This window comes from Girardinichthys multiradiatus, unplaced genomic scaffold (genome assembly GCF_021462225.1).
Source record: "Girardinichthys multiradiatus isolate DD_20200921_A unplaced genomic scaffold, DD_fGirMul_XY1 scaffold_27, whole genome shotgun sequence".
NCBI classification, from domain to species: domain Eukaryota; kingdom Metazoa; phylum Chordata; class Actinopteri; order Cyprinodontiformes; family Goodeidae; genus Girardinichthys; species Girardinichthys multiradiatus.
The window spans coordinates 65,121-90,715 of record NW_025917680.1 but is presented as its reverse complement, the minus strand read 5'-3'; the positions used below and the strand labels follow the sequence as shown (position 1 = coordinate 90,715).

General features: G+C 42.5%; 1 protein-coding gene and 1 pseudogene across 1 annotated transcript; both read right to left on the bottom strand.

Moving 5' to 3' along the window:
* Positions 1-1,080: 1,080 nt before the first annotated feature.
* On the bottom strand, positions 1,081-2,292 carry LOC124865145 (piggyBac transposable element-derived protein 3-like). Its single transcript, XM_047360108.1, has 2 exons — positions 1,744-2,292; positions 1,081-1,635 (listed from the first exon to the last, which is right to left on the bottom strand). Exons 1-2 carry the CDS (start codon positions 1,934-1,936, stop codon positions 1,109-1,111), a joined length of 720 nt encoding a protein of 239 aa, XP_047216064.1. The 5' UTR covers positions 1,937-2,292; the 3' UTR covers positions 1,081-1,108.
* Positions 2,293-4,354: 2,062 nt separating this feature from the next.
* Positions 4,355-25,301, bottom strand: LOC124865142 (annotated as a pseudogene).
* Between the last annotated feature and the right edge of the window lie 294 nt (positions 25,302-25,595).

The following is a 25,595-nucleotide window of genomic DNA, read 5'->3' as shown; positions in this document are numbered from 1 at the left end:
ATGAAACTGAAACACCTGGTTTTAGACCACAATAATTTATTAGTATGGTGTAGGGCCTCCTTTTGCGGCCAATACAGCGTCAATTCATCTTGGGAATGACATATACAAGTCCTGCACAGTGGTCAGAGGGATTTTAAGCCATTCTTCTTGCAGGATAATGGCCAGGTCACTACGTGATACTGGTGGAGGAAAACGTTTCCTGACTCGCTCCTCCAAAACACCCCAAAGTGGCTCAATAATATTTAGATCTGGTGACTGTGCAGGCCATGGGAGATGTTCAACTTCACTTTCATGTTCATCAAACCAATCTTTCACCAGTCTTGCTGTGTGTATTGGTGCATTGTCATCCTGATACACGGCACCGCCTTCAGGATACAATGTTTGAACCACTGGATGCACGTGGTCCTCAAGAATGGTTCGGTAGTCCTTGGCAGTGACGCACCCATCTAGCACAAGTATTGGGCCAAGGGAATGCCATGATATGGCAGCCCAAATCATCACTGATCCACCCCCATGCTTCACTCTGGGCATGCAACAGTCTGGGTGGTACGCTTCTTTGTGGCTTCTCCACACCGTAACTCTCCCAGATGTGGGGAAAACAGTAAAGGTGGACTCATCAGAGAACAATACATGTTTCACATTGTCCACAGCCCAAGATTTGCGCTCCTTGCACCATTGAAACCGACGTTTGGCATTGGCATGAGTGACCAAAGGTTTGGCTATAGCAGCCCGGCCGTGTATATTGACCCTGTGGAGCTCTCGTTATCAGGCCACACACCGAGACGACTTCGGAGCTTCTCACTGGGCACATGGCTTTTATTAAAACACATGAAAATGAGCAGCGCCCTGTTTACAGTTTTTTCTCACATATAATCACGTATGCACATTTTCCTGCCTACCATATTAGGACATGTTCCTGTCTCCCAGCACCTGTACTCGTATCAACTGATATAAGCAGGGAGTAAGTCAGTCTACTTTTTCCACACACTCCTTCAGCTCTCCGTATTTTCTGCTTCATCACACTCAAGGCCAAGTTTATGCAATAACAATTCTGCAGGCCACAATGTCTTATACTAACACAGGTTATAGAATTTATTTCCCACACTGGTTATGAACATAATAATAATAATAATGCACACACATAATATATCTCCACATAGTCTAGGATGATGATTGGCTTCCTGTCCTCACGATCGCTAATGTCACCGTCTGTGTGCAGTGTGCTCAGAACTACATTCTTGTTTTTCTTTGGGAGGTAGGAAACTAGAGTGGTGTTGGGCATGAAGGCAAACTTTGAGAAGACCTCTCTCTCCTTTGACGCAAGCAGTGCAGGTGGGAGCTCAGGCTTATTCTTTCGAACTGTACCAACCATGGTGATCTTCCTCTTCAGGAGCTGCTGTCCGAGTTCATAAGAGGTGAAGAAATTGTCACATGTCACATTGTGACCCCTCAGTCCCTCTGTCACATCAAGCACAACTCGCATCCCCTGGTTCTTCTCTGGGCATCCACTGGTCAGCTTCCCAGTATAGACTTGCATTTTCCAAGCATAGCTTGATTTGGCATCACAAGCCACCCATGACTTGATCCCATATTTTGCTGGCTTGCTGGCCATATGCTGCCGGAAAGGACAACGACCTTTGGACAAAAGACATTAGAATCAATGATTAGTATCAGAGTCACAGAAAACAGTCAAAGAAATCAATAGTGAAAATCACTTTTATTACAAATATGAAAACAGATTACCTCTAAATGGAACCAGTTGTTCATCCACTGTTACGTCAGGTCCTGGATTGTAGAGGTAGGGCAGCCGCTCCACCCACTTGTCCCATACCTCTCTTATGGCGGCAAGTTTGTCTGTCACACGTCTTGCTGGTCTTGACTCACGGTCATCAAATCGTAGCAGTCTTGAGGAGGTGTGAAAGACTTTGAGTGGCATTGTGGCTCAGAAAATTGGCCTTCCACTCTCAGCATCCCATAGACTAGCTGCAGCCTCCCTTCGGACCTGTATACACCTGCTAAGATTAGCAGCCCTAAGTAGGCCTGCAGGTCAATCTCATCCATCATTTTCCAGCTGTCTCCATATTTGCAAAAACCCTCCAGATTTGTCATCCCCAGGATTATTTTTTATATTGCTGGTGTGATAAACAGGTAGAATGTAGAGACAATATCATGGGCATGAGAAACGGCATACAAGGAATTTGTTTTGGCGTAGTCGGTGCAATACAATACAAATTAAACAGTATAAACATATCTACAATATAATATAAATATATGTGCACAGTTTTAAGTGAGTGAGAGTAAATATAGAGCAGTATAAGATGCAAGAGCAATACAACAGTGCAGGTGATCATTGTGCAAGTAAAGCAGGAGTCCAAGCTGAGCGTTAATGTAACGCATAGAGTTACAAGTTACAGGTGTCCTGTCAGCAAAAAAAGGGGGGGTGTGGGGGAAAGGGAGAGTGTCAGGGTGGTTTCTGGGCTTTGTTAACCAGGCTGGTGGCAGATGGGAAAAAACTGTTCTTGTGGCGTGAGGTTTTGGTCCGGATGGACCGCAGCCTCCTGCCAGAGGGGAGAGTCTCAAAGAGTCTGTGACCAGGATGGGAGGGATCAGCCAGAATCTTCCCTGCCCGCTTCAGGGTCCTGGAGGTGTACAGTTCCTGGAGCGACAATAGACTGCAGCCAATCACCTTCTCAGCAGACCGAATGACACGCTGCAGCCTGCCCTTATCCTTGGCTGTAGCAGCGGCGTACCAGATGGTGATGGAGGAGGTGAGGATGGACTCAATGATGGCTGTGTAGAAGTGCACCATCATAGTCTTTGGCAGGTTGAATTTCTTCAACTGCTGCAGGAAGAACATCCTCTGCTGGGCTTTCTTGATGAGAGGAGCTGATGTTTGGCTCCCACTTGAGATCCTGGGAGATGATGGTTCCCAGGAAGCAGAAAGATTCCACAGTGTCAATTGTGGAGTCACAGAGGGTGATGGGGGCAGGTGGGGCTGGGTTCTGCCTGAAGTCCACAACCATCTCCACTGTCTTTAGAGCATTGAGCTCAAGGTTGTTCTGGCTGCACCAGTCCAACAGATGGTCCACCTCCCATCTGTACGCGGACTCGTCACCATCAGAGATGAGTCCGATCAGGGTGGTGTCGTCCGCAAACTTCAGAAGCTTGACAGACTGGTGACTGGAGGTGCAGCTGTTGGTGTACAGGGAGAAGAGCAGAGGAGAGAGAACACAGCCTTGGGGGGAACCGGTGCCGATGGTCAGGGAGTCAGAGACGTGCTTCCCCAGCCTCACGCGCTGCTTCCTGTCAGACAGGAAGTCAGTGATCCACCTGCAGGTGGAGTCGGGCACACTCAGCTGGGAGAGCTTCTCCTGTAGCTGGGTTGTATTCCTCCCCATCTTCTTCTTTGGATACATCCTCCACTTCTTCTGAATCAGAGTTGTCTTGCTGGACATCTGAGAAAATCAGCTCTACAGCGTCTTCAGCAGTATAACGCAACCTCATGGCTTCAGCACAGACAGAATTTGGGGTCCTGTTATCTGCAGCTTCTTTATAACCTCTGGAAATAAACAGGTGGTCTTCTGAAGCCTGCGAGAAACCACCTGATTTTCCTTGTTAACTTCTGCTACTGATTGATCTGAGACACATCTAAAACATTGTAACATTCTGTGGTTTGTAAATAACTCTGTGACCTTGATTTCAACTCTATTTGTCTCACGGGTCATTTTGACCCGAAGACCACCTTTGTACCTTTCTTTGTACAGCTTATATGGAAATGCGAATAACAGCAAAATTTCACTTTTTCAATTGTTGGAACCAATCTAGAAAAAGTCATAAAATTTCAAGTTGAAAAAATAGCATTTAGTGGATTTTTTGGGGTTTTAACACAGTGGCGGGTCATATTGACCCGAGGACAACAGGAGGGTTAAAGCCGCTGATGTTGCTGCGCTGTGATAACGTGATGACAATTCATCTCTTTGCTCTCTCATCCAGACTGTCTGTTCATAAAAACAAGTGCTCACTATTGTAGCCTTTAATGAACATTAGTCATTCTAAATAGTTTGAGTTAATTTTGTGAAATTATTTCTGCACATGGTGATTCTTCTCACCTCTTGTCTGTTTTACAGGGTTGGTGTGTATCTATGGGGTATCTGGGCAGCTTTTAAGGCCAATCCAATCCTTGAAAGCCCAAAGCATGAGCCGTGTCTAGTTTCGTTATGGCTTCAAACTGCATCTTCAAATCAAACAGAACTTGCTGACAGACATGGTTTGTCCTGTGCCGGTTAATTTGAGATCTGCAGTGTTACGTTTTGGCATGTTTGCTGTTAATGATTCAATAATTCAAAGAAAAACATGCAGATTTTAACTCTTTAATCGATACTTGTGGTTAAAGGCAACGTTTCAGGCACCTCAATTTTCATGTGAAGATGAAAGTCATCTGGTTGATGCACACAATTACCAAGAAATATGAATTTAAACATTTTAAAATGAATAACGTAAAACAAATGCTCATCAGTCTGACATCTTCTCACAATTTTAGACCTTAAGAGAAAATCTGTTCAACTATTTGAGATATTCTACATTATGTGAGAAAATGGACGTCTGCACGGCAGCCAGCGCAGCGAGCATGATTGGCGTGTATCCGGCCTTGTTCTGCTGGTTTCCGTTGTACACATCTGAAACACACACACACAAACACACAGTTTAAATCACTCTGTGGGAGCTCAGGACCTCCTCCTCCACCCTGGGTGGGCTTGTTCCAGTGACCGACTCATCACCAAAAGGCCAGGCCTGTCGGGCCACTTTCTTAGATAACCTGCAGGCCATTATAAACATGATTATTATCTGGACACTTCACTACTCGTCCTCTGCAAAGAAACGAGGGGGAGACCTTAATGGAAACGGGGAGTCACGAGGACAAAAGCAGCAGGGACTGGCGTGGGAGGTTGGGTGGATGTGCCATCACAGCGACCAAGACCAGAAAAGAACGAGGAGACAAAAGTCTTTTAGGGCAGAAAGTGTCTGAGACCTTAGCACAGTCGATCAGAGCTTTAGAGAGGTTGGAGCAGCGGTACGGTTTAGGTATGGAAAAGAAACCTGCTGAGGCAAAGTACAAACAAGCTCGACTTTGAATACAGCGCTGTGAACAAGTAAGGCTGCCCTCTTACGCATTTTTTATTTAAAAGATAACCAGGCTAAATACAAGAAGCAGTTTTCAAATGATGATTTATTTAGTTTTAAAAAGCTAATAATTGGTGGTGCCACCATCGCCGGCACCACCTGATTGTTAATTGCTTGTGATAAGTGCTAATGAGTTTCTCATTCTCATTGCTTAAATTCAGAAACACTGGAGGGAATCAAGCATGAAAGGCCGTTTTTAAGGTCATGCCACAGCAGCTCAATCAAATTTAGGTTCCCACTTTGACTAGGACACTCCCGAACCTTCATTTCATTTTTTTTTTTTATGTTCTGCTGCATAACCTAAATGTGCTTGAGGTCACAAACAACTTTCTCCTTCAGGATTTTCTCATGGAAGGCAGAAATCACGGTTCGATCAGTTATGTTCATTGATAAATTAAGACAGCCCTTTGGGTTGGTTTTGCCCTTGGAGCTCTCCCATGGCGGCCATTTTTGCCCAGTCTCGTTTTTTTTTATACTGTAGAATCATGAACTCTGACCTCAACGGACATGATGTCCGCCGAGCTTCAGATGTTCTGGTTTATTTTGTCACCTCCTGGATGAGTTGTAGATGTGGTCTTGAAGGAATTTTGGAAGATCAGTCATTCCTGGGAAGATTCATCATTGTTCCATGTTTTTTCTCACAGTGGTTTCCATAGAAATGGTTTTGCAAGCCTCTCCAGACCAACAGACGTCAATGTCGTTTCTCACATTTGTTTTTGATTGGATAAGTGATGAATGCTTTCAAAGATCTCATTGCCTATTGTCATGGGGTCAGGGTCTATTAAGACAATTGTTTGATTTAAAAAGTCTACTTGAACAAAAGACACGTGTGTTTCAGCTCTCACCTGCATCTAGCAGCTTCTTGACCACCTGGAAGTTGGAATGAGATTTTATGTATGGAATGAAGTTGGAATGCTGTAGTGCAGCGCCGTGTTGCCATTGCCGTCAGCCATGTTGACGATGTGGCGCAGCACGTCTGGTGAGACGGCTTCAAAGGCCCGCTCAGAACCACTCGTGTTGCACCGTGTTCAGAACGGCTCTCTGTGGAGGCAGGCTGGGATTACTAACCAGCTTAAACTCACATCCACAAACATTTGGACCTATCAGTGGTATCCAGGCTGGTTTCCAGATCCTTGAATGGGTTGTTTAAACTCTGCAGCTTAGTGTCCTCTGAGATCACTCTGCAAAAACAACCTAGGAAGTTCATGCTGCAGTAGATGGCAAACACTGACTAGTGAATGGTTTACACAGATGTGAAAATGTGTCACAGTTATTGGTACACTAGCTGGTAATACTTTGGACAACCCTATTTCACCAGTAAGACGACACTTTGTTTTCTTCTACAATATTTCATTAGGCTGGGTCCTCTCTTACTCTCCATTCTCTCCAGCTCAGCAGGTTTTCTTCAGGACGTAGGTGTTTAGACTGTGAGGGCCATGGTAGAAAGCCCGGGGGAGTGTTTGTCAACCCTGGTCCTCACTGCCCTGCCTGTTTTAGATGTTTCCCTGGTTCAGCATTTCTTGTCTAGTTGACACTAAACCCTCTTTGTAGATGATGGATACAAACCCGCCGAAAAAAGTGAAACCCAGAAGCTTCTCACCAGATCTTCGCTGCTCACAGCCTTGGAGTCGCTGAGGTGAGTTTTAAGAACATCACAGGCAGCCAGCATCTTCTCACTCAGCTCATACCTTCAGGTCAAACAGACAGAAGACATCATTTCTTACATACCTCCATGTTTATGTGCTTCTTTTGCAACATATATTTCAAAATATGACAGTATTTACATAAATACCTGATCAGATGCGGAGGAGATTAAAACCTGACTGCAGATTATTTCAGCAACATATTTTACACTTTGACTTCATTAATCAGAGAAGACAGAACAGTGTTATGTTTCACTGATGCCTAAAGGAGACTCTCAGGTTTTGTCAGCTGGTAGATACATGTAGGAAACCACTATTAAGATGAAATCTAACATCACTGCCATAAATCTTTGGTAGAATTGAAAGCAAATAAACCTTTGAAAGCAAGTGGATTGATGACCTCGGGACCAACCAGCTGGATTTCTAGATCTGGATGCACCAAGGTGGGCCTTTCAGTAAAGGTTCCTGGATAGATGTGGTCCTATTTACTAGGAAAGCTTGGTTCTAAAAAGACAAATAATTCATGTTGTACTCAACATGTTCCCTGGTAAGGAGATTTTTATTTGTCACCAATACTTTTGTCCTAATAAAAAATAAAAAGTCTCCATCTGCATCAACCACCTGTGCTGGAGGGTCGAACTTGTATCATTCTTGAGCTGAAGTCAGAGGCCACACAAAATCAGTCTAGGGGCCACATATGCCCCCCGGGCCACACTTTGGACAGCCCTGGGTTGGTCTTTTTCTGACCAATACCAGTCTACGTTTTTCTCATATTTTGACACATTCAGATTTTATTTCCCTCAGGACTAGAAGACAGAAAAGGGAAAAGTGTCCTGCAGGTTATTCAACAGAGGTGGTGTTTTTAAATCCAACAGACCATTTAAGAACTACAACATTAACCCCTCAGAGAGACTTGGAGTCTCCTCAAAGCCAGAAGCATCTCAGTCATTTTAAGTGCAGGCCTTAAGAAAACCAAAAATACCAGCAGAGAGAGAGCCAGAACACTCAGCACATCTGCCAGGACTTGCCACGATGGAGGGGCCTCTTCACTGCTGCAGGGGATAGCAAAGAGGCTGCAAGTGTGGCGCGTCCAGTCACAACTTGAATGCAGCGTGTGTGTGTGTGTGTGTGAGAGAGAGAGAGAGTGTGTGTGTGTGTGTGTGTGTGTGTGTGTGTGTGAGAGAGAGAGAGAGAGAGAGTGCGTGTGTGTGTGTGTGGGTGGGGGTTCAGTAGCAACAGAGTCATTCAACACGTTTCCCGTGTTTTGACAGGTAGGACTGAACAGAAATAGCAGCTCCTCTGGTAAGGTCCAAGCAGATGAAGTTTTTCCACCCCATCTTCTGTCACTTGGTGAGAGGCTTATATGAATGACTGCAGTCAGCTGAGATTAAACCCGTTCAGGCTACTGCAATATGAGCCTTCCAGAAAAAAAACACAATACGATTTATAACAGTCACCTGAACAATATCCTGAGTCATTTTTATGATTAGCTACTAAAGTAGTTAATGATCAGTGACAGTCAGGATATGAAGCAACTGCTGTTCTGGAATGGGTCCGGCTCGGACGGAGATATAGGTACAAATAAATAAATCCTTTAAAAAGGAGCGACTTTGGCTTTCACGTCTGAACTGACGGGGCAGATGGAACAAGATTCGGAAGATCAGCACCAAAAAAGGTCCAGTTCAAAGGTTACAGACCTGAAATGGTAAGTGACAGGTGAAACACGCTCTGGCAGAAGAGGTTTCAGTTATTTCTCAATATAAACCCAGAATCTGCACTTTTTACCCCAAGAATCAACATCTCATCTCTTTACTTCACATCACCACAATACAAAGACACAAACAGGTGTGATGGTATCATTATAAACCCCCAGAATCCTGATCAGGTTTGAAATAAAGGGCTGGTTTCTGTACCATGCAGTGCTGTAGACATCTGCTTATCCATGCGGCTCTTCTGCTCTGCTGCGCTGATCTGATGCTGCTGTGCAGGAGTGTTTTCAGGATGATCTGTGGTTTCTGTCCCAACATCTGGCAACCTGAGCTGCATAGAGCTCTCTGAAGGGAAGAGAAACGCTAACGTTTTTAAACAAGATCCAGTTAGATAGAGGAGAGTTGTTCGCAAGCAGCTGAAGGCATCAGGAGCATTTATTTCAGTTTTCTAGCTGAATAACTGGGTCTGGCACAGTTTTCATCTTTATTGTTGAACACAGATCAGCTAAACACCAAAAAGAGAGGTTAAAATAGGACAAAGTTACATGTCAGTAAATGCAGCAATAGTTATCATAAAATTCTCACAACCGCAATTATGAAACTGAGGAAATTTTATTTGTGGTCACAGCCAGACTGTTTTTGGTGTTTACACGGAGGGAGTTTTATCTTGGACCAGCCGTGCTTCTTCGGTCTCCAGAGGCTGGACAGACTGCAACACTACGTCAGTTTGGAGTTGGAGAAAAACTAAGATATCTGTTCGGTCAGGCTGCTTTCACAATAATTTCCACAGCTGGGTAGAAAAACGGTTTCCTTGAAATAAAAGTTCAAAGTTTCTGCTCACAAGAAGGTCAAACCTTCTTTATTGTCCTTTTATTGCTTCTATTCGAGTAAACATATTTGGCCCTATTTTTAACAAAATTGCCTCAACTGTTTTGCTAGGAATCATGGTAGTTAGCAAGCAACAAACTTTCACATAACACTTTAGCTAATTATAGCATATACACTGCTCTTATTGCATTAGATCAGCTTTAGTTCAGTATCGTCTTGACTGCTCAGATTCTTCAGCAGATTAGTTCATAGTTTCGCTTCATGAGACGTGTTCTGCACCACTTTCACCTATTAGCTGACCTTTGATTTTTGAGTTTTCAGCTGACATTTATGTTACTTTAGAATCAGCTGACAAGTCTAGTTTTGCCTTTATTAGATTTCTGCAAATTTATTACATTTCAAAATCTGTTTTTGCATCAACTTTAGTTTTTCCACCAGTTTTCAGCTAAACGTAGCGCCTCTTCAGCAGATCAGATCATAAATAGGATTTTGCAGCGACTTCAGCTTGTAAGCCTTTTTCAGCTGATAGTTTTGTGATTTAAGTAGATCAGCTGACAGTTATGCTTTTGTTTTTCAAATGTTTTTGGTCATTTATTACATTTCAAGTTTTCTTCTGACTTCAGCTTCTTTAGCAGTTTTCAGTGGAAAAATTCATAGCATTCACCCTGCATTTTCAATTCAATTCAATTCAGTTTCAATTCAATTCAATTCAGTTTATTTATATAGCTCCAATTCACAACACACGTCGTCTCAAGGTTCTTCACAACAGTCAGTTTCATACATTCCAATTAATCCTAACCATTGAACGGTTCAGTCAGATTCAGTTATTTATTCAAATTGGATAAAAAGTTTTTCTATCTAAGGAAACCCAGCAGATTGCATCCAGTCAGTGACTTGCAGCATTCACTCCTCCTGGATGAGCATGTAGAGACAGTGGACAGTCACTGGTGTTGACTTTGCAGCAATCCCTCATACTGAGCATTTTCACAGGAAATTATTTTTCTAGTACATAGATCATGTTGAAAATGTTTTCTTTAAAATTATCCTTTATTTTCACAATCAACTATATCTAGAAATTACCAGAATAAGTGGCACTTTTTACAAAACAAGTGAGTGAGATTTAAAAATGTTTTAATGTTGGAGGGTTTTAGTGATTTCTCTCAGTTCTTCTCTGCCCAATCTCTCCATATCAGGTGGTGTCCAACCCTAGTCATGCATGTTTTCCATGGGTTCCTGCTCCAACAGAGCTGTTTCGAATGGATGACTTAGCTCCTGAGCAGGTCAGGTTCTGCAGGACCATGCTAATGACTCAATCATCTGATTCAGGTACAGTATGTTAAACGAGGGAAACATCGAAATCATGCAGAAAACTGATCCTTGAAGACAGACTTTGGACACCACTGCTCTAGATCAGTGGTGTCCAAAGTGCTGCCCAGGGGCCATTTGCGGGCCCCTGAATGATTTTGTTTGCCCCCCCTTGACCACAATTCAACAATGGAGTGAATCTGTCCTGCAAGGGTTAGGGTTGATGTAGATGAAAATTTTTTTTAAAATGTTTAGGGTGAGATTTTCACAGATAAAATGTTCTGCATTTTATTTATTTATTCATTTTTTTCCTTTTTTATTCTAAAAAGTATTTTTCTTATTAACCATGTTATTAACCTTGTGCAAAAGCCTTTTTATTTTTTGGATGAACAATAATGTTTTATTGCTTTTCTACAAAACTTAATAAATAAAAAAATTAATTAATTAAAATTTTTAATTTGTGACCCTCAAGTGCTCTCAACTGGACGATTTTGGCCCTAATGGGAAAACGTTTGCACACCGCCGCTCTTGATGGTCCAGATTCCTGGGTCTTTCTTATGTTCTCTTGTCTTCAGCTAAACTAAAGGATCCGGGTCTAAGGACTGAGAGGACTACGGAAGGAGGTTGATTTTACATCGGAAGTAACATTTCTGTGTTCATTTGGCTGTGTGTTCTGGATCATTATCCAGTTAAAAGACCCATTTTTATAAAATGGCAGAGTCCACATTTTAAGTTAAACGTTTCAGGTATTTCAGAGAGTTTATGATTCCCAGAAAAAACTGATCCACAGCATCATAGATCAACTACCGTACTTAACAGTGGGGGCGAGTTTCTTATCCACATATTTACTTTGCGTTTTCCATCCCTTCAATTAGATTTATTTTAGTCCGTATTTGAAAAAAAGACAAGACTTACTAGTAAAACCTTTGACATTACAACTTTTTGAACAGAACGCTTTATGTGTGCTGCTGTTAAATCTACTGAGTACATTTACTTTAAAAAGGGAACTGCTTAGTCATTCAGCGCTCCACAAAAGGCCAGAAACAAGCTTGCACACATCAGACAATCGCCCCCACATTCATCTGCCAGTCAGCATGAATGCTTGTTACGTAACATAAATGAGCTCACTGTTGGTTCCTGATCAAAGACCATTTTTTGAGGTCAGAAATAACTTTGACCCGTCTGATCCTATCAGGTTCATCTATAGACCACGTTTGAACACTAAACTCCACAACCAGCTCCCAGCCTCCACCAGCTAAGGAGGAAGAAGAAGACTTCACCCAATGTTAGCTCTTAGCTGGGTAAACAGTTACTGATTATAATGTTACCATAGGGCTTGTTTGTTTGTTTTCAAACCCGAATACTGACGGGAAGAAACAACCACCAGCTGAGAGGGATCATACGGCATAAGGTTCTACAATGGATATTACAGCGCCTTGCAAAAGTATTCAAACCTTTTCACAATTTATCAATATCCCAATAACCTTATTGGGATTTTATGTGAGAGCCCAACTCAAAGTCGTGCCTAATTGTGAAGAGGAAGAAAATGAATACATGGTTTAAAATCTGAAAAAGATGCCAAACATTTATATTCGGCTTCCCCAGGTTGAATACCATATTTTCCGCACTATAAGGCGCACCGGATTATAAGGCGCACCTTCAATGAATGGTCTATTTTAGAACTGTTTTCATATATAGGGCGCACCGGATTATAAGGCGCATAGAATAGAAGCTACTGCAGTCAAACGTTTGACTGGGGTTGCGTTATGCATCCACTAGATGGAGCTGTGCTAAAGAGAATGTCAACAAAACAGTCAGATAAGTCAGTCAGTCAAACTTTATTAATACACTACAAACCAGCGTTCTGATAACTCCATTCACTCTCATGGTAAGGTCTCCTCTACATAGAAATCTATTGAATAGAACCAACCGCACGTTAGGAATGCATTGGAGTCTATGAAGTTGAAATCAAACGTTAGTTAAAACGTGAAAGGGAACTTTTCCCTGATTCAGTAAACACGTAAAAGAAACAGTTTGATGCACTAAATCAAACGTTAGTAGTGTTAACCTTTCCTGTTTCTGTCCCCTGACCGTAGTCTGATGACACAGGGGAGACGCTTTCTCCAGGGCCGAAGTTACTAGTTTCCTCGGGGTTAACTCCCTCACTCATACGTTGCTGAGTTGAACATGAAGAAACAGCATCAAAACACTGAGTTGTTGACGAGATTCGGGGTTCTTTTTAATGACTTTGCAGCACGTAAAAACACAGGGCTTACAGACTCATACACCGCTGCTCCGGTCGCCGTCTCTACCCACCCCACACACACAATAATACCGACGTCACTCCTTCACTCTTGATTCTCAGCTACGGCAGCACACAGCGCCACCTCTGTCCGGAGGAGTAATGTCAACATCTTCCATACACACACACGAAACATACACCCCACACACTGAGCTTCTAATCACATATAGTTCAGGCAATTCCTGTAACAGTACATTCAAACGTTATACACACACAAGTGGTGTTGGACTAGGAGTAAGCACAGTACAGGTGTTTACCGCTATTACTTCGGCGACACCCCTGACTACGGTAGCCGTAATGCTGCAAGCGGTGCGGCTTTGTAGTTTATCAGTCGTACTGAAACATTTTGACAGAGTGCCGTGTACAACCAGTATGGATCAACCAATTAACCAATTGATCCATATATAAAGCGCTCCGGATTACAAGGCGCACTGTCATTTTTTGAAAACATTTAAGGTTTTTAAGTGCGCCTTATAGTGCGGAAAATACGGTAAAAACATTATTTATCTGTTGTTAGTTAGTGGAATTGCATGAATACACAACCAATAGGTAGAGAGCATTTCAGGTCACACTTATTTATGTATAACCTTAATATAAAGCACATTTAGGTGTTCCTGTAAGACATTTATGAAACTGATATACGAGACGAGAGAAATACATTTAGAGCTTCAACAGGGCTGTTTTGTAGCTTTTTGCTTCTTAAGTAACATTTAGGTTTATTGTGTGTGTGTGTGTGTGTGTGTTTTCAGTTGTCTGCCCTTGAAACTATGCTTTAATTGCCTGGCATGACTCTGAGCCAATCACCACTCGAACCTCATGTTGCTGAAGCACTCTGAGGGAGAGGAATGTTGTGTTGGGATATTGAAAGCAAGTGTATGTGAAACATCTTCACCTCTGCTGGAGTCTGAGTGAAGCTTGTTCTCCGCGCTCCCGTACTTCATCACCGAGTTGATGGACGACAGCGTGCTGACCAGTTGACTGTTGATGGATCCGAACTGGGTCTGGGGCTGGCCAAAAGCATCCACCAGCTCACTGTAGTTCTCTGCTAGCAGCATCTGTTGCTCCTGCAGCAGCTTCTGAACCCTCTCTATGTAATGATCCAGTTCGACGCCACCTTGTGGCTGCGGTGCCGCGGCCTCGGTCTTCACCTCCTTGCTTGCGGCAGAGTCAGCAGGCTGCGAAGGACCACATGCAATGTTTCGAGTTTTCAAACCAATTAAGAAGTTATCATGGATGCTAACTGGGCCCACCCCACATTCTTTGGTTTTAGTCGGGTTTGGTTTGCTGGGAAACGACCCCACTTCGCTGGTGGTTCCAACCGCGACTGAACGCATCTTTGCTGTTAGAACATCTTTGACGAGTCCCTCCCCAGCAGCTACAGTCCTTGTTTCAGGTCTTGCCGTGTTGGTGTGCTTATCACAGGTGCTCAACTCCATGTCAGTGAAGGAGTTCGTCACCTCGACTGTTTTCGTGTTTGTGGACTTGCTCTCATATTCTGCATCAGTACTGGTCTGCTGAGATGCTGAATCGGGAGCAGTCATAACAGCGAAGTCCACCTTACCCACAAAATCTGGGTCGGTTCCTTGCGACACAAACGTCTTCACGGGACTGATGTTGACATCCACCGAGCAATCTCCACAGCCAACTGATCTGGACTGTTTGTTCGGCTCCGTCATGGTTCTGAAGAGGCCCAGTTTGTCCACCAACTCCTCAGTGTTTACTCCTGCTTCACAAATACTCAGCTCCATCCCCACCTTCTGGTGGCATGTCTCTACCCGTCTCCCCACACACTGGTCATTCATCTCCACCCGCTGATGCACCACCCACTGGTCCATTGGGAGGTCAGGTCCTGTGGCAGTGCTCTGCGTGCCGACCTGACAGGACACTCCCACTGTGTGGGTCTGCAGAGTTTTATCTGTACTTGCATGGTTGAATTCCAGATGTTCGCCTACTCCCTGGCTGCGCATCTGGACTTTGGCCTCTACAGATGCGTTGTACATCTCTGGCCTCACCATCAGCCCTTTGTCCGCCTTCTTCTTGTTTGACCCGCCAGCTGCTCGGAGCTCCAGTTTTAGCTTACCCATCTCCATCTTATGAGTAGTTTCTTTAAGCTGGACCTCTAGGCGGTAGATCTTCTCCTTCAAAGCTTCGATCGTTTGCTGTTGGAGCTCTATGTCTTTGTCAGCTTCACTGGTCATGCCCAGCATGGTCTCAGTCACAAGAACTCCAGCACTCCGCATCTCCAGCCGCTCCGTCATCATTCCCGTGTCCTGGAAACAACTGTCTTTTTGCCGTTTGCTCGGGAAGACGGAAAGACTCTTCATATTTTCATCTGTAACTACACCGATCAATTTCTGGTGCACTTGGTTTTGAGGCTGAACTTCAGCAATGTTATTCTCCTTGGTCGTCTTCTCCAAGGCTTGGACCTCAGCAGCCAGATGCCTGAACTCCTCCAGCCGCTGGGAGCTCTTCTGGACCTCTGGCTCTATGATGTGCAGCTCGGTTTCCTTTTGGATAGATCCAGAGCTCTCCATTTGGTCAGCACTGCCCACACTATAGGAACGCTTGCGGAAGCCACTGAGACCTTGGTTTTTTGTCTGAGCGGCTAGTTGTCTTTTCTCCTCCTGCAGAACTGCGATCTTCACCTGTAGGATGGGAATGGTTTTCACCTGCTCCTCCAGCTCTTTCAGCCTCTTGAGGGCCACAACCATCTGCTCTCTGATCTGCTGCAGGTGTAACGGGCTGACGTTGGTCACCGGCGTGGCCACACCAGAGCTCATGGGGCTGTGGCGAATGGAGCTGCCTCTGGACTGTGAGTAATAAGGGTTATATTCTCCATTAGACAGGCCGTTAATAGCTAGAAGCTGGTGGGTGCTGGGGGAGATCTGGCTTGGGGCGACTGAACTTGAGTAAGATGACAGAGAGCTGCTGGAGCCCATGCCACCAAAGCTGGCGAGATGACGGCAGGGAATCAGAGGCTCGTTGTGGGCTTGCACGAGCAGACGCTCCTGTTCGAGCCGACGACGCGTCTCCATGAGCGTCTTTTCCACTTGGGGATTGTGACGAGGAGCAAACCTGGGTGAAGGTGGAGGAAGGAGCTGCTTCTGCTCTGCCAAGGCCGAGTAGGACTGACCTACAGGAACTTCAATGGTCCCCCTGGGGAGGGTTAGGGTCAACAGAGCGGCAACCTGGTGCCTCGAGGGGAAAAAGACTGGGGACTGTTTGCCGTCGCTGTTGGAGGAGGATAGGGAGTCCGTGGAGGTCCATTCAGGCCGTGCGCCAACCCTGGAAGTGGTGCTCCGAGGTGTTGCCAGAGGTTTGGCCACTTTGGGTTTCCTCTGGATACTCAGCTTCTTGATGGTGTTGCCCCTCTCAATGTCGTCGACATATTTGAGGAAATCCAGGTCTAACTGGTAACTGTAAGGAGTTTCAACGTAGTAGGAGTCCTTCTCATCTCCAGTGCTCGGGCATGTTTGTGCTCTTTCTGGAAGAGATGACAGAGGGACACATTTAAAAAAAAAAAAAAAAACATTACTGGACTTTTTCCACACATAAATAAACTGCTGCCGTGCTGTTCAAGCTTCCCTCACCTCAGACCAACACCGTTCTCGCTATTCTTCTGGTTTAACCAGCAGACAGAGCTCAGACCAGGCAGTTTCTCTTCACTATTCACTAATCAATCCTTTCTCCACAAGAGAAGGAAAAAAAGTCAGCGCAGCGTTGCTCTGCAGCGCTATTGGACAGCTGCTTCGTCCAATCCGACGAGCTTCTGAGCTGGGTGCTTCCCTTTCCAAATAAGAGTCTAGTTCTTCAGTGGAGGGAGGGGATCTCTCCACAATAACAGTCTGTTCTCCATGCAAACAGCTCAGCTAATGCACATGTCAAACTTAATGCTCTAATTTACTTTCAGAACATACTTTCTCCAAACAGCATCAGTCCAATTCAAGCTCAAGTGTGTAAAACAAAACTCTTTATTAGGCTAATATTTGCTTCTTTAGGCATTGCATTTTGTTTTCTACAAAGCTTCAGTTTAATGGATTTGTTTAAATCATTTTATGATCATTTTCAAACATCTGTGTTGTACAGAGTGCATAAAAGCATCTAAAAGGAAAATAAATGGTCTTTTGGTTCAAAACGCAGCAAAACATTTTTCTCTTTATGTATTACCTCCTGGTTAAACTCAAACTATTTTAAATGTTAAAATATTCTGGACATTTGAGTACAAAGTATAAACTTTGAACCTGCTTGAATAATAATTTAATAAATAAGCTGATGCTGAAATTAGGTACAGATTTTCAGGCTGTGGTGCAGGGCCACTGTTTTTCTTACTTAAATCAGCTCTACGTCAGAATCTATAACCTCTGGACCTGTCAAAGAAGGAATAGAGTTCTAGTGATTTTGTTTGGTTTGATTCTAGACCCAGTTGAACACCAAAAGAGCCCAGTTTAACCTAAATTTAAAGTTGTCAAGGGGCCAAAAGGATTTATACTGAGAACAAACATGGGACTCCGTTTACCAATTAGCTTCTGAAAGCAGTTGCTTGTACAGGATGTAAATGTGTGTAACATAAATGCCTGACATCCTTTTCAGATTTTACTGGTAATTAACTTTAAAAATCCCTTATAATTTACAAATAAGTGCTGCTTTGTGTTGGTTTATTAAAATATCTTTCTGGCACCTGTGGCCTTTCTGGACAGACAGCAGACAGAAAAAAAAGGGGGAAAGAAATGCAGCAAAGGTCTCAAGGTCAGGAATCGAACCCAGGACGGCTGTAACTACAGCCTGTGTATGGGGAGCTCGCTCTACTGCTGCACCACGCAGCGCCCCATAGTACAGAAAAGTTTAAGATGTAAAAATACTTGTTAATTCTTTTCTCTTTCTGTTAATTGTTGCTTGTTCATTTTGTTTGTTTTTAGACATCTGCCATCAAGCCACTAAAACAAACTTACAGGTTGTTGATCTTTTTATGTCACACTGATCATGTATCAGTTCTTATATGCCCTGCAGACATTTCATTCCCACCTTGACAACAGATTATTTAAAGTAACTTTCTTTGGGGGCGCGTGGCGTAGCGGTACAGCGTGCTGCCCGGCCTTTTAAAAAAAGAAACTATGTCCTGTTTGTTTTGGTGTATAAATGATCCTCTATGAGGCTGCAGAGAAAAAGTCTAGTGTTGACTGCTTTGGAGGACTCCCCTCGTGGCACGAGCACCGACGGGGACAGGGGTCATGTCTCAGTCTCAGAGGCAGCTACGTGGTACAAAGAGAAACTTCGAACAGCTGAGTGATGACCTCATCACCAGGGGACAACTGGAGGCGATCAGGCTGAAGAGACTGAGGAGACCTCTGGACGCTGCTGTAGTTACAAACAGCTGTTCTGTTGTTTGTTTGCCAGTAATGGACCAGAGTGACACAACTTTCTCATCGCCGCTCGTTTCCCACTTAAAGAGCTGCAAAAACTAATGCTACATGCACCAAAAAATTATTCAAGATATTTTCAGTATATCCTGGTTATTTCATGGTCTCTGCCTAAAACTAGACTGTTTGCTCAAGGCATCAGGCCTCCTGAAACTGCTCCCAATAAACTTTTCTCAAACCGAGCTCCACCAGCATGACTAAACGCTGCAAGTATTTAAGGAACTCAAAAACAACAGCCCCACCAAAGCCTAGCATAATTTCACAGACCTTTACAGCACATAAAGGAAGAGGAAGGTTTAAAATTTTCTATAGGATTCATTTTTCCTCGGCATGTGTATAAATCTTTATTCTAAACTAAAAATAAAGTCAAGAAAATAAAAAGTTCTGCCTGAGACGCCACACCCGAGCTTTCCTCAAAACAAATAAAATAAGTTATTTACCTTTTGGGTTGGCAGGAGCAAAGGAAAATATCCAAGCCTTTTACTTAGTGCTTTAAAAAGGTACATTGGCGGTTGGAGCAGAACCTCCAGCCCTGATCCGCTTCTCTTAGCTAGGACGTTAAAATATCGCAACTAGAACCCATCTCTGCAGTTCAGAATTATTCTCGGTTTGAAGCTGCAGGATTAAAATCCGCCTTTGACAGATGATTGGCAGCCCTGAACCAGACAGAAACCACATGCTAATTGGTCACAGTTGTTGTATTGCACATTTTTTCCCATTGTAGCCAGAGCGGCCCACGCAGTAACAGCTCATACGAATATATTTTGGCCGCTTCTACACTTCCGACATGTGCTGAACATGAAACTCCTGTAAAACATCCAAGCTTTTCCATGAATGTGGCAACAAGGAGCATTTTTTAGCAGCAGTTGTTTAAAAAGCTGCGCTAACTCTGATGTTTCTCCTTTCCTCTGTTCAATTACTTGAAGCTCAAACTCAGCTCTTCTGAGTAGGTTGATTTAAAGATAAAGATATACAAGCAGACCTTTGTTTATTTATGATCCAGCTGTGTTTAATGTTTAAGTTTAGAGCTAGCAAAAGCCTTTCACATCCATGCTGCCCTCACAGACTGAATAAATCAGGCTTCTGGTCCAAATCAGTCTGTCCTTTGTTATCCAACCAGAGCAGACAAGTCCCCTTCTGTACTTGTAAAGAAATCTGCCTGTAGGAGAATCTCACTGTATGATAACATTAAGTAAAATTACCACAGATTTATGGTATTACTGTATTTACACAAAATGTTGAAACTAAAATATTTAAATGTGATGAAATTAAGCAGCACTTTTCCAGTCATACCAACCATTTAAAGTGCATTATCCTAGAGGAGTGCAGCCCAAAGTAGGACCCGGGGCCTATTTGCCACTGCTGGACTAATTTTATGTAGCACTTCGACTGGAATTCAAGAATGGTACAAATATGGCCCCCTGGCGTAGGCAATTGGATGCAGATGAAGACTTTATTTTCTTTTTTAAATTAGAGCTACATTTTTATTGACATGTTGAAAACCTAAAATGAAAAACGTAAGTAAGGTAGTATTCACCTTTCAATAATTAGCTGCGTTGGAGCAGAGACGCATCTAAAACTGGCAGGAGCCCGGCCGGGTTGTAACATAAACACAGCACAAAAGGAGTTCAGACTGCAGATCATTTAGACTCCTGTTTGAACTGAACACACTTGACTGACATCAGTTTGGACGTCAGGACTGTGATGGGTGTTCCAAAAAGCTTTCCTTTGTTGCGCAAACAAGAAAGAAGTTCAGACATTAAGTTTGTATACTACACACTCTGGTAAAGTAACAAAAAATTGCATGAGTAGATGGTCAGATGAGTTATGTTTCTTTACATATAGATAGAGTAATTTCTATAGTTTAGGCAAACATGAGATTTTCATGCAACATTAATATTCTTAGAACCCCACAGCCCTACAGCATAACCCAGCTCTGGTCATCCCTTTAACCCAGTAAAACAACAAATGCTTTCCTTCATTGGGATTTTGATTTTGTCCCCACAGCACGAGTAAGACACATTCAGGCTGGTATTTCCTGCCCCTGCCTGCACGGTTAATTACTTACAAAAAAACAAAAACAAAGTCTGTGTTTGATCAACGGCTCTTGCTGCAGAACGTCAAACAGGATGCTTCAGTGCCCGTTTGCAATCAGAAAACAACTGGATGATTTAAAATAAAGCACAGAGAATTACTTTAAAGCTGGAACGGACAGCTGTGATCGTGTAGGAAGTCACTGGTTTGGGCCAAAAGCTGCTGCCAAATTCAACAACTTCATGCTGTACATGTTGAATTAAATGTTTGGGCTTCCTCTAGAAACCAGCAGCACCAAAAAAAACTGAGCGTCTCAGTTTTCTCTCATAGATGGTCAAGAAAAACAGACATTGGGTTAATTTCTGAGCGAACTGTGGCCTAATAAATAAGTTTTCTTTTATGGTTTGTTGTTGGTGGTTAAAATATCAAAAGAGAAAAGTCTTTAGTGTAACACCCATTTTGACCCTAAACATGCTGCAGTTCTTCAGATAAGGCTGCTGCTGATATCAACACAAATTTGCCATATGCTAAGACAAGCACTTGTTGCCAAAATCCACACGACACAAAAATGGGGAAAGTTAGTACAAGTACTTCACTAACGATAAGTATTAAGACTCTGAGCCAGTTGAGAAATGTTGAAATTGGGAAATCCGCAACTAAAGTGTAATGTGCTGAATGCTGTAGAAGCTGGGTTTTCTGTTTACGATGTTAATTAAAAGGAAGAAGCAGCAAAATAAAGACTCCACTGGTTGCTGCAACTCCCTATCTGTCTGCATTACCCATCTTCCATTAGTGCAGGATCATGAAGACACATTAGATTGGTCCCAACTTTCTGGGACATTAATGTGAAAGTGTATCAGGTAGGAAGTTTTATTTTAATAACTTCAGCAAGTTATTTTACATTCTTTCAACTTTCTTCTGGAGTGGATGTGGTGGTGTTATGTTCTGTACGTTTTCGGTTATAAAGATGCTTTTATTGAAAACATTTTGAGCAAATAAATAAATAATGTTCAAAGCCACGTGCTGCGTTTATGAAAACTGGAAAACTGTTTTTCTGTAGGTTATCCTTGCATGATTAACGTGGAACTGCAAGAAAACAGGCGACATGCGGGATTACAGACGGAAGCAAGCTAACGTTAGCCTAGCATCGCACCCAACGTCTCCCTGTGCAAAGATCTTCAGCAGAGGAAGATGCATGTTTACTGAATAATTTCTAACTGGGTCAGGGGAGGCATTCCTTTCAACATGAATATTAAAGCTACGTCTCTTTCAGGTCAAGTGTTTGAAGACCACAGAAAGCTAAGTTTTTAAAATAGATATGAAGGTTTATTCTTCTGACTTCAAACACTTTCTTACTGTTTTTTTTTTTTTTTTATAAGTTTAAAAAGAATTGACAGATTTTTAGGAGCTTTACAATAAACTGTTAATTGCTACATCAATCCCATTTAATGACTTTTTTTTTTTGTTAAACCATCAAAATGTAACCATGTTAGATATTTTCAGATCAAAGAACATGTTTACTTTGCAGCAGATGACTTTCAGAAAAATAAAAATGGAAATAGGGGAAACTAGAAACAAAAATAGATTTCATAAATTGCTATATATTAACGTCTTGTAGATTCTGTCTGTTGCTGTTCTACGTTCTTGTCCAGGTGTAATGCAATTTCAGACTTGGTGTTTAACCAGCCCAGTTGGAGTCTTTAGATTTAATCAATGTGAGGTGGAACAGGGAGCCATCAGGCCACTGTAGCTAACCAATCAGAGGACAGCGTGTCTTTCATAGCGGAGAGCTGCTTCATTAACTTCTGTTTTAACAGGAAACATCCAAGATAAAATGACACTTCGCGTGACGTCTAATGGGATCTCCAACGTTGGAAGCCAAATCTTAATCTTTCACATTGCAGATTTTTTTGCTCATTTTGAGCTGGTGAAGTTATTCGCTTTATTGCTGAAGTCTGTTTTCAATCCCAACAATGGAGCGATTAATGCACACAAAGACACAGTCACACTTAAACAACCCCGAGATTCATCAATTCATCAGCTCTGCTGGATAGAGGGAGCTGTCAGCAGCAGTAAATAAAACAATTATCCTGTTTAGTTGGAGTCCGGCACGCTTTGGCACACAGCATTAGAACCTCACAGCACTAAGACAAACACACAGGAAAGTGGCTGAATGGTTCGATGGGGGAGTTTTTAAGTAGCAGCTGGGTCTTTTACAGCCACAGGAACAAAACTGCTTCAGTGAGTTTAAATGAGCTGCAGGACGTCGACTCGCTGGCCCGACATGAACATCACATCTCTGGGTTCTCTGGTACTCCAGCTAGGACAAGGCCTTCAGGGTCTCATTAAGCCACCATGCAGCAGGATTTGTAAAGGAATCATACACAGTGGTCTCCTCAGATCACCCAAAAAGATAAAAAATAAAAATCAGTCTTTTGGAGAAATCTCAAGTAGATTCAGGGTATTTGAATTAAATATTACTTCCCAAATAAAGAACTGTTTTAGTTCTGATCACCTCTTCCCATAGCAGAGCAAATCTGGGTTAAAAACTGCCCTCTGAGTCCTTTCAGAAATGCTGCAGACTATATTGTATGATTTTACATCCATTAAACTCAGTTCTTCAAATCTTTTCATATGTTTCACATCTTTTTATACGTGATTAAATTCCTAATCGTGCATTTCTTTGAAGCAGTTTTTTTTCTACATCACCATGCAAATAAAACAAACATCGGTTATGCCTGTAATCAATATAAGCTGCATATTATCTACTTGTGCTTGCATATATTTTCCAGCAGTGTATTTGCTAGAATTAGGAGCTTAAATGTTGTTCTTTGAGTTGCTCCATCTCTGCTTGGCTTTTCTACATTAGACTTCATGCTTAGTACATGTGCATACAATGAGATTCGAAATGACTTTGAGCCTGAAACAGCTATTTAAATTTGACTGTAAGATAAGTAATCCTTGACTGATTTGACATGCAATTTAATCTTCCAGGCAGTGGCCTTTTCTGATATGGACCATGTGAGCAGTAGCCCGGGGCAGCAATAGAAAGCAGGCTGCACCTTAACCAGATGCAAAACAACATAATTTAACTCTCAGTTGCACTCTAAACAAGTGTCTTTATGCATGGGCAGTCAGTGGGTAGTTGGGATGCCCCGCTTGGTCCTGAGAACAGAGAGATTGTTAAAAATTGGATCCAAGCGGTCCTCTCCAAATGCAATGTTGCAACAACTGTGAATAAATATATTGTGCAACTCTATTCAAAACCATGAATATTGGCTTAGATAACCTCAACTACTTCCGAAAGGTTATTTGCTCACACTTGGTTGAGGTTCCTGTTAACACGATGTTTTCTGGTGAAAATGGAAACGTTCATTTCCATTTCTACTGCTTGTTTACATGACGAGGACACATGAAAACGTCACAATTTGAGAACGGCTTCCAGAGTTTAACTGTTTGAAAACATCCCGGTTTTGGAATCTCTGTTACGGGAAGGCACTGGTTCATGCGCAGTATGACTGAAATCAGTAGAAATTAAAGCGCAAGAGCAAAACATAGCCGCTGCCAATCATTTTAAACCCCACTGAAGACAAAGATTTTAGAAGGAACAATGGCAGACTGCGGAGTACTTCCTTGTGCTGCTGACTCTTTTGAATCCAAGGACGGTTCTGCAACAAAGTGCTAATTTTCTCCCGTTTTGTAAGCAGGAAGTGTTTGCACATGTTGAGTTTCAAAACAACATTCTAGTTTCTAGTGGCAAGGCTGGGGAATTACACCATTTTACATGTCTTTACTGTTGCCGTGTGAACAGATAATGTAATTAAAACGTCCTGTAAAAATGTTAACAGAAACATCCCATGAACAACCTCGGTTCGAACCAAGAGGTACTTTGGTTAGCTAATATTTAACATTCCTGTGAATATGTGAGACATTCACTAGGATTATAATGGATTTGATGAATCAATTTGACTCATATTTATATAAGAAAACAGGTGAAATTAGGCTTATTACATGTACTGAATTCATTAGAATAATAGAAACCATTAATCTAAATTATTTGAATAAAAATCTGCAACTTTTCAACTAAAACTAGGGCAGGAAATATATGCGTCGGCCAATCTGAACAGAGTAAGTAGCGACATCAGTAGGTAGAAATATATAAAAAGGAAGAGATGCACCAATTCCCCCTGCGGGCCTTCTTGTCACCTCAGCAGTGCCACAGCCTGATCAACTCCATGCCACGCCGCATTGATGCAGTAATTTATGCAAAGGAGCCCAGACCAAGTATGAGTACATACACTATGGACATACTTTTGAGTGTTAAAAATACTATTATTATTAGTTTAATGGAATAATAAAATTTTCTGGAAAACTAAATGTGTAGTCAGAATGACCACATCTTATACCCACTTTCCCATCACATGGCACGATAGAGCTCAGGTGTTGTTGTGGGTTCATTGTTGGTACTACAACGTTACTAATGTATTTTTCATTTTGCGATTGCTTCAGCCCGGGATTAGGTGGGAAAGCTTGCAGCTGCAGTGATGTGGAAACACAGAAGACTAATTATTAGCTGTGAATAACGGTATGCCTCCAGCCGCTCACAAAAAAATCAGTTTATTCATATCGACGACAAATGTGGCTTTACAGATCTGTCCTATTTTTCCCCCCTTGCAGTTCGGTACGTTTCCATAACATAAACCCTGTCACAAACCTATTTCAGTGTAAGTTAAACATAAAGGCTGGTTTACCTGGACCATTGCCGTTTACGTGTACTGTTTGAGCCATGGCTGCCGCTGTGTGCTCTCAGTTTCACAACAAGACCCTCTGCAGTCATGCAACTGGCATGCATCAAGTCCAGATTACCATGCAACCTGCAAACTGAGACAAAAACAAACATTTAGTCACATATACAGTTTATGAAGAGGAGAGATTGGCAGCAGTTTTATTAGTATTAAAAAAATTTGTCAGAACACAGAATTGGCTTAATTGTAATCTGCAGTCTGGTTTTTGTGGAGCTACATTTTATTCTGAACTTGAGTTTAAACTAATAATCTACAGGAGTGGAGTTGAAAAATGTGTCCGTTTCTTTTCAGAGTGTGGCGTTTCTTGATGAAAGCTGGTGACCGCTTCATGTGATCAGAGATCTGTTTGAATCTGACATTTAAGGTTACAG

Coding starts and splice junctions, on each gene's coding strand:
- LOC124865145 (XM_047360108.1), bottom strand. CDS start 1,936: ATGCCACTCAAAGTCTTTCACACCTCCTCAAGACTGCTACGATTTGAT. Junction 1,636..1,743: donor ACAACTGGTTCCATTTAGAG/GTAATCTGTTTT, acceptor TTTTGTCCAAAG/GTCGTTGTCCTTTCCGGCAG.